Source organism: Ceratina calcarata, unplaced genomic scaffold (assembly GCF_001652005.2).
Source record: "Ceratina calcarata isolate Rehan_Ccalc_2016 unplaced genomic scaffold, ASM165200v1 scaffold310.2, whole genome shotgun sequence".
Lineage (NCBI taxonomy): Eukaryota > Metazoa > Arthropoda > Insecta > Hymenoptera > Apidae > Ceratina > Ceratina calcarata.
In genome coordinates this window covers 232,466-241,731 of record NW_017153562.1, presented here as the reverse complement: position 1 = coordinate 241,731, position 9,266 = coordinate 232,466, and the positions used below count along the sequence as shown (strand labels likewise).

The following is a 9,266-nucleotide window of genomic DNA, read 5'->3' as shown; positions in this document are numbered from 1 at the left end:
AATTTCGGAAAAACAAAAAAAATTTTTTTTGTTGTTTATTATTAGCAATGTTCTTCCGACGTCTGATTTCTTTTTAAAAAATGCGTTTCTAAAGTGCATAAACTTTTGGGATTGACTGTATAGCCAATATATCCTTAATCGGACTTAGAAGAAAAATGCATAGAATCTTTCTTGTGGAGGACGTCGGTGTCTACATATCTGTTTAAAACCTACGTATTAGGCAAAGATTTAAACGTCGAATCATGTATTCGGCTTCTGATATTCTAAATTCTCTCGCGCGGTACATATTATTTTTGCAGATTTAATATTCTCATAATTCTATAAAATTAATCTAGTCGTTCGGCGAAGTTTAGGGAACAGAGATTATTCTGGCTGTTAAACCAACGAAGACCGATCGGTTAAAAGTGCGCAGGTCATCCCGGAATATACTTCCGTCGTTCTGGTTTTTATTTAACCCTCGTTCCCGACAGCCAATACCCTACGATCATCGGTGCTCTCGCTCGTACAGCCTCGCCATGAGCTTAAAGGGGATGCGTCGCGTCTTTTGACGGTCAACCACTTTGTTCCCGGCTCGATCCACCTGCTCTTAAGAGAGGGTAGACGCACTCGGTCCTCTCGCATACGAAAATAACGGCACGCGCGTGCGGCGTTAATTTGGTTCACGTTACGTATGGGTGAAATCGAAGAGTAAAAGCGAAATGAAAGGCCAAGGCTACGTACCTCGAACAGCTTTACATTTTACTAGCGATACTACGTTTTCAAGGAGAAGAACGACGGTTCGATCATATGATAATATTCGTTACTCTCCCGTCGGTTTTTTATAAAGTTTGCATCGAGCCTCGACTCGGATCAGAGATTAAACTTTTTACCGAGCCACCTTGAAGTATACTACTAAACAAAAATAATAAAAATATCGAGTAACATGATTCTACCTCAGCAATTTCGTTCGTTCGAATATCAGTTCAAGTCTGTCAACGCGTATTAATGTTTATGTACATTTTGGTTCGTTACGATAGCAGTCGATCTATGTTCTCGATTTGTTCGCACGATAAGGTCAAATTCGTATTAAATCTGTACCTGCTTCGTACGTCGTTGAGACATCGGAAACCAGCAAGATAAATGCTGTAATAATAAAATAGTGACGTACAATGGAGATCACGATACTGATTTCGTCGGGTTCCATCGCGGTCGCGTCGGCCAAGCGTGGATCCAGTACGGATGCACGACACGGATCGGTCCCGCTACGGGCGGTACGGAATCTGCATAAAACTCGTAACGGTACACGTTCTTAGGTTTCACGGGCTCTTCTGAAAACCTCCCCGAAGCCGATAATTGTGACTAAGTACGGTTCAGGTCCGGTATTCGCACACGCTCGTGATAATAAATTTTTCCTTCGAACTCGGGCCGACTATTTAGGGAAATTGGAATGGGAACGGGAATTCGACTCTGAAAATTTCACGAGCGGTCGAATCGATTTACCTAGGCCAGTTCTTCATGTATTAGGATGGTATTAGGTGGAGAGAAAATTGTGGCTGCGTGCAGAACGAAGCGAGTGCCTCCGGGAGCGCGGCTCTTAATTATTCTCAGACAAATTCTTTTGAACGGTAACATGACGCTGATATCACGAAGTTTGTCGGCCGGGATTCGAGTTTCTCGCTGGAATGGAAATCTAATTCCCTGGTATCGTTTAAGGTTTAAGGAAGACGGCGAGAAGTCGACGTGGCTTCTTCGGGGAAACGGAGCGGTTTATAAAAAAGAAAGAGATCCGTCTATTTCTTGCCGGAACAGCCGGCTAGAAATACCGTTCACAAAGACGCATAAGCAAAATTGAAATTTCGCTAGTATCGCGTCCGTATTCTTAGTGCGGAATTTAATTAAATCCTTTCTAACCACGGGTTTTTCGTTTCAAACGAAAATGTAATCTGGACTTTTGTCTCGTTCCGGTGTAACCGGCGCAACGGGGAGTTATTTTGCTCTCTATTGGCTTTTTCTGCAGGCGACGGGTTTCTCGTTTCATTTACTATCTTTGTTTGAAATTGTTCGCGAAACTATCAGCGAATGGGCCGTAATTGGAGAGGAACCTGTCGCGCATTTATTTTTCCTTCGAGAGAGGACAACAGTTTCTGAACAAAATATTTAACGGCGTCTTCGCTCTCGACTCTGCTTTATGCAATCATTTTCTCGGTTCGCGTGTCAGCTTACTTCAGTAGATCTTATTTGTAGAAATCAGAACGGTTTAACTTTGGTTTAATAAATTCTTTATTCGTAACAAAGTAAATATAAGTGCTGGCGAATGCGTATTAATTGTATGGCAACTCAGTCCAGGCCCGACTGACTCGGGCTTTTCCCCGTCGAGGGCCATTCGTTGTTTATGTTAGTCCACCCCAATCATTCACCTTATCATACTTCGGAGAAATGATCACGTCACCTCTCTTCTCTCCGAGATTGTTTCTCGCACTACATACGTGTCGTACGCGTCTCGTCGCCCAATGCAACCAGGAGACGTTGGGTGTACCGAGTTTAAAGTTCAAAACCCGGCTTTTCAACGAAACGTTCGTTATTAGTAGATGTTCTTGCCACTCCTCTATATTTAATTGCGCTCTCTCGTGAAGACGCGAACTTCTTTGACGTAACTTGAACCCCACGAATTCTGGCTACAGAATTCTTTTCCAACTTTCTCGCCGGTTCGATAGCGGGAAAGATTTCGCGCGAGCAACTGGGAAAGTTGATTCCAGCCGCCGGTACATGAGTCGAACTCTGAGAAGACAAGAGTGGATTCGCGCACTCTTCGACTCTCGAATAATGCGTTTAGTCTCGGAGTCTTGGAAGCTCGTTACCAGCCGCGATCGTCTAATCTTGGATAAACGAGCAGAAGAAGGTACTCGTAGTACTTCGGGGTTAAATGTAGGCTCTCGCCCGGGTTCAGTCGACCGGATACCAGAAATTCTCGTTCCCTCGCTTCTCCTCTCTTTTCGACCGGGTGCAAACCGACCGTTAATGAAATTTTTGACGAAACCAATTTCCTCGAAAGAGGAATCCTTGATATTTCAAAAACGATGACGAATTCTGCAGAGCAGAAAGAATCGTTTGCTGTATCGACCGATTCGTAAAATAAACAAGAGGAGCGCGCGTCCCGGAAAGATTAAAGGCGTCCCGCGGAACTTTTGGGTCTCATAAAAAATGGGTTAACGCGGCTCGGGCAAAGCGAGTACGCGGTTAGTTCCACGCTTCGTAGCTGGGTTACGATGTATCGCGCATTAGTCCATTTGGAAAAGTAGTAAGTATTCTACGTTATCTTCGACGCTGGATCTTCACGTCGCGTGCAACACGCGAAAACACGGGACGACGGTCGACCGGTGCAGGTCTGAATCTTCTTTTCACGTGATTCGTAAATTCCTTCTCTTTCCCGTCGCTCCATTTCCTTCATACGCCGTGTACCGAACACCCATTGGATTCCGGGTCCGCTCGGCACGCGTACATAGAAAATACGCGATCTTTGATGCTCTCCATGCATCGCTGCTTGGACCCACGCGAACGTGCCACGTCGTTTATGCATGCATGCGAAGCGAGTCCAGAACCCGATGGCCATCTGTACACGTTCGTTTTGTTCTTGCAACACTTTTTTCGGAGGAATCATGTCGTTCTTCGGATGGAAATCTTTTACGTAACGATCTGGGAACGTCGCGGAGGAAACACGAACGACCGTCGTCCTTGGTAAATGCGGTTACCGATGAAAACTAGCAGGAAAAATCCGCTTAATGAAACGCGCGGCTGATCCTACGTCGATGCATCAGCTGTTACGTGGCAACAGGTGGTCTTTTGTTGAAATGAAAAAAAAAAAAGAACGGGGTATAGCTTTTTTAACGACTTTCCGCTCGGTCCTGGGATATAGTTGGCGTAATTTCGGCCTGCCGTTTCCTTCTTCCTCAATTATCAACGTTCCGATGTGTTACTCGTTTTCTTTTCGCGCGACGGACTTCTTTCGGTAAATAAATTCTTATACTTTGTTGCGTCCAGGATTCGGAAGAAGAGTTTGGAATTGTTCGAAAACGCGTGGCCAATTTTTTGAACGTTCATCGACAGTTTTCGTTCCTTTTGCACGGAGCGTGGAACAAAGTTGTCAGGGATAATTTGCTAGTCCAGTCACGTGAGAAGTAACGCGTAGCTCGGAATAAAGCTCGGTACAAGGTAGACGCAACAGAACCGTGTAATCGATAGATGACTCCTGGTCTGCTCTGCTCCGGCCTGGGCTCTAGTTTCGAACGGAAGACGTTCGACCAAGAATAATAGTTATTCGTCACGAACCTTACGCGAGCCTTCGAGAGGAATTAACCTTGCGTTAAAACGTTAACGTCAAAACGAATGTACTCATCGTTCGATGCAGATCGGTCGTTGTATAGCAGGTAAAAAAAAAAATTCAAGCGACGTTGGAACTTCGCAGAATTCTATACTTGTTCGTGGTCCCGTGCTCGGTGTCTGCGGATGCTGCGAACGCTTGACGGTTTTATCTGTATATATTTATTTCTTTAAGTCGTCTCCTCGGTCGAGTTTCCTTTCGATGGAACAAGGTAAATATTTCTCTCGGAGGCGAAACGGTTTGCACCGCGAAACGAAAAGGGCGGGGAGGAAAGTCGTTATTCTCCTGGAATAAAAGAGCAAGTTCCTACCGAGGATCGATTTCGATTCGATGGACTTCCCCCGACGAATGACTGTACAAAGTAGGTGCATCGTTTCCGGTGCTACTGTTCCATAAATATGGAACGTAAATTGGAACGACGACACTTATTTCGAATAATTCGTTCTCCGTTCTATGCCTTTCGAAGTATCCACGCTCGGGAACTTTTTCTCGAACTCGATTCGTACTCCTTGGGTTCCGCGGATGTTCTGTAACGTCCGAATCTTTCCTGAACTCCTTACCAATTTTAACATGTTAACTGCGGAATTCAGTTTAAGAATCTCCCACAGAGTGCGGAATTAAAATCAAGCAATGACGTGTATATACGTCGAACGCAGGGCAAATGATCCTATTATAAATTTTACGAAAAACGAGGAAGGAATACATTGCTTTTTATTTTGTAATTCTTTATTTTTCACGACGAGTATGCACGTCAACCGCACCGTCATATAGATTCGACGTTGTATACACGTCGAGCTCACTTAAGTGGTTAAAATCGGACCTTCGGCCTTTGAGTCGCGAAGCGTAACAGGGTTCCTGTCACGGAAGATCATAACAACGTTTACCAATAATTGCGAAATGAAATTGTCTCGTTGCATTTTTAACCACGGAATTGCAACATAGAAATTTCATAGAAGACCGTTTATCACGATCGGCCCTAAAAAAAAAAAGGAATTATCGTAGACTCTCCGAAGAACGCGAGAAAGGATAGAGCGATGACAAAGCCTGAGGGAAATCGAGAACGGCGGTTCAATTTGCATGGATTGGGGCACCGTTCCTATCGGCGCGGCGCGCCGGCGGGAAGCAATTAGAAAAATCGTCGAACAAACCCGTGGACCTTTAAAAGCGTGTGTCCCACGCGTGCGGTTCCTTCGAGCGAATGGACGTGGGAAGGGGGATCGGACGGGTCGGAGACGGCAAATGATCAGGAGGAAGCTTCGGCTCTCGTCGTTTAATCCTCTTTTGTTTTCCGTTCCTCCTGGAATCGGGCGACCGCGTTATCGCTCTAATTGGCTGTCGATTCGACCGGAAAGCCTGTATGCGGCTTCACTGCAAAAACGCTTCTACCGATACATCTTTATATCTTTATCGACTCGAACATGAATAATTGACTAGTTCCGTTCACAAGAAAGGCGAAAGAGAAAAAGCGTACGAGGTTTGAGTGTGACGTATAATTTATTCAACAATATTTGTCAAATTGCAGATGGTAGCAGTGCAGCAGGCATCAGAGTTCGATTGGTAGTAGAAGATCTCCGGCGGCAGTTTCAGTAGTAACGAAGCTCAGGGCGCGAAAGAACCGAGGAAGACCTGGCGGAGATCAAGCGGAAGAAAGAAAGGAAGAAAGCAGGCAGCGGGAAGAGGAAGGGAAAGAGAAAAGGAACAAAGAGGAGAGGAGGAAACGTGAAGAACGAGAAAAGGGAAGATAGGCGGCTGGTCTCGTAGGAGGACATTGTCGCGCGGATCTTCCGGTTATTCAGGGTCGAGCCTTGGAACTGCGAAGGTTGCTGATGTCCGCTACGAGCCCTACCCCTATCCCTGCCAGCTCGCCGTCGTTCGAACAGAGCAACGCGGTGACGTCGACGAGGATCGTCGAGTCGCGGACCGACCACCGAAGAAGAAGGAACATTTTTTACCTACGCGTTCTCCACGAAAGAAATACATTGATCAGTACTGCTGCTGTATCGCCGATCAGTTCCACCACCACTCTGAATGTCTTCGCACATCCAAAAGTCGTGCGTGGTGAGGACACAGGTTCATTTGCTCATTTTTTTTATTTTTCACTCTTACGTCCTTCGCGTACCACTTCGTTTTCTCCCGTCGACGACGATACTCCTTTTCCTCTGATGACTCTTGAACCACAGAAGCTCGCGTAAACACTGGCGTATTACGCTCCACGGCCGAGATCAAAATTCAATTTAATATCGGAGAAGAGGAATTCTCAGTATTTCGCGAAAATGCGCTACGCGTATGAAATAACGTTCCGCGAAACGTACCGATGTAAAAGTTAATATCGGAAATCTTTCGCGAGCTGCATCGAATTTCTGCCACTTTATGATCGTTACAGGGTCACGGATAGTCGACTCCTTTACAAGAACGATATTACGTACAGAGAAATTGAAACTCGATCGAAAGAAAATAAAACTCGATAAAGAATTTCCGTTGCACTATAAAAGTTAAGAAACAAAGCGCGGGCGAATAAAATCGCCGGAGTGTGGAGGCCGAGGAAAAGGGGATAAAGAAGTGTTTTCGCGTGGGTCGCGTCGCGTCGGTGGTCGCTCGCCGCGGCAGTTGCAAGTGGAGAAAGTTATGCAAAAGTAAGATCGCGAAGTTCTCACCGAGTAACCGATGGTCGAGCTCGCCGGGCGGCACGTTTTCGAAATTAACATTGACTCGTCGGCAATTGGAACTTTTCTTCCCGAGACTTTTCCCAACGACCATGTTCACATAAATTCTCCAGACTGTTTCCTAAATACGTCTGGCCGACACCTTTCTTTTTTTATCGGTGCTCCGTTGGTCTTTGATTCCGTGAGTCAAGAACGGTGTCAGCTAAAAGATCGTTTGCCGTTGAAAACGAAAGAGAAATGTCCCCTTTGCTCGACGTACAAAACGTTTGATCAATTGCGTGAGTCATCGTAAAATTTTCCGTCGGTATCTCGTACATACAATCTTCCTCGCGAAGTAACGGAGTTACCTCCGTTTCGAGCACTCGACGTTTATTGCGCGCTGAAGTCATCCGTTTGACCCACATATGAAAATCCTGACGCGCCTATCTAGTCGCTTTCAAATTTGATGGCAAACAGATTGAACTTGATAAACGATCCCGTATTCTATCTCCTATTATCTTCTGTGCCGACGAGCTGAATCGATTTTGAGAGGACATCGACGGTCTTATTAGCCGGACAATCGCTACCACCGTTTTCCACGATTTCGCGAATCGTCCGAATTAATTAAAAAGAAGATCCCCGCTCGAACGGTTACCATATAGGCCGGCGGGACGGTCGTTCTGTTTGTCCAATATTTGCGGTTTAATACGAGAATATCGTTTTCGTTTTGTTTTCACACGTGTAGGAGGAAGGTACCCTATCACTTTACGAAGGGATTAAATGCCGTTCCGTGTAATTAATAATTACGCATCGGATCATCGATGCTCGTTCGAACCCTCTCGATTCCTGTTTCACAAATTCTTATGGAAACGAAGACTTGAGTCGTACCATTGTCGAGATCGATCTTACCGTCGCGGGTATCAGGAATGAGAAAATGTGCAACGACGGCGGTTCAAAGAGTCGATTACCCGAGCCCGAGCCCGAACCATTCCCTTTCAAGAAGTGTTTGAACAGCCGGTTTTATTAACGCTTAATCGACGGCTGATTTACCTGGTTCCAGGGGCTTGAAGCGACATTGAGTGACAGCAAAAAGAAGTACGGCGACAAGGTGAATGCACTTCTGTCTGCCTGGGAGCATGTCACCAATTTCATTCCAGGGGCGACGCCAGAGGCCACCCAGTCTCTCATAGAATGGGCTCACAAGTGAGTCTTCAAGTATTCGCATTTTCCCCTCATCGAACTTCTCGCAATTATTTTCCGACCTTCGTTTCCTTCTCTCGATATTCGAAGATAAAAATTCGATGTTTCGTATCCACAGACACACATTGAAATTGGTATTGCGCGGGGAGTGGCCAAAGTTGTCACCCGCGACGAAGACGCACCTCAGCGTAACGTTACAGAGGTGCGCGTCTCACCTGGTGCAACACCCCGCTGCACCCAGGTGTACTGCCCTGATAGCTCTCGTGCACAATCCATGGACGCATCCCGCGCTCGACAGCATACTTAATGGCCAACCCGACGCCGAACATGAGGAAGGTACTGTTTCTTCGAAAGCTTGCGAATAAATTCGATGTTAACGAGGATGTTAAAGCTCTGATCGTTGTCCGATAGAATTCTGCTGTTCGGAGAAAGGGGAACTGTTGACAATGAGACTGAAGATACTCTGCGAGGACCGCTGCGAGGACATAGCGGTGAACCTCGCCGCAGCTTGCGTACGCTCCCTCCGGCGGAGCGATCGGCTGCGCTCGCTCTCCGATTCCCAACACGTTCATTATATGATCGACGTCTACATCGTTCTCTTGTACAAATTAAAACGCACGCAAGATATATTCGCTCAAGTGAGTGTCGAATGTAACTTGCACACGATTCGTATCTCCGGTAGTCGGGTTTGATTCGAATTAAGGAATCGTGCGTTTCATTTCAGCTAAAATTAATGGACCTTAGCGACGGACTGGAGTTGGTCCAGAGACTCAGCGGTGAAAGACCTACCAAGTATGGGACTGCGCGCGTTTGGAGGAATTCGATAAAGGCTGCCGAATTGGTCGCACAATATCTCGTTACCGCCGGCATGGTGCGTCCCGTGCCGGAAACGGGCGCGAACATTTTGGAACAGATTCTAACTTCCTGGGCGTTGTTGCATTTGAAATTAAAGGACGTCGCGCTCACGTTGCCGGGAATGATAAGGAAGCTGATCGAGCCCGCCGAAAGCGCTCAGCACATTTACATTTTCTGCGCTGTACTTCTCAAGCACGTGAGTATCTCCATTG

At 46.2% G+C, this 9,266-nt stretch overlaps 1 protein-coding gene across 4 annotated transcripts in view; it reads left to right on the top strand.

Annotated features, from left to right (window-relative positions):
• Positions 1 to 9,266, top strand: part of LOC108624476 (uncharacterized) — a 31,029-nt gene that overhangs the window by 9,191 nt on the left and 12,572 nt on the right. For 2 of the 4 annotated variants that reach the window (XM_018023830.2, XM_018023828.2), the window contains exons 2-6: positions 5,880 to 6,415; positions 8,060 to 8,202; positions 8,318 to 8,535; positions 8,611 to 8,837; positions 8,924 to 9,250. In XM_018023830.2, the coding sequence (XP_017879319.1) occupies positions 6,386 to 6,415; positions 8,060 to 8,202; positions 8,318 to 8,535; positions 8,611 to 8,837; positions 8,924 to 9,250 (945 nt within the window). In that variant the 5' untranslated portion in view covers positions 5,880 to 6,385. Of the gene's footprint in view, positions 1 to 5,879; positions 6,428 to 8,059; positions 8,203 to 8,317; positions 8,536 to 8,610; positions 8,838 to 8,923; positions 9,251 to 9,266 lie in introns of all 4 variants that reach the window. The other 2 variants (XM_018023829.2, XM_018023827.2) reach the window with 1 other exon arrangement.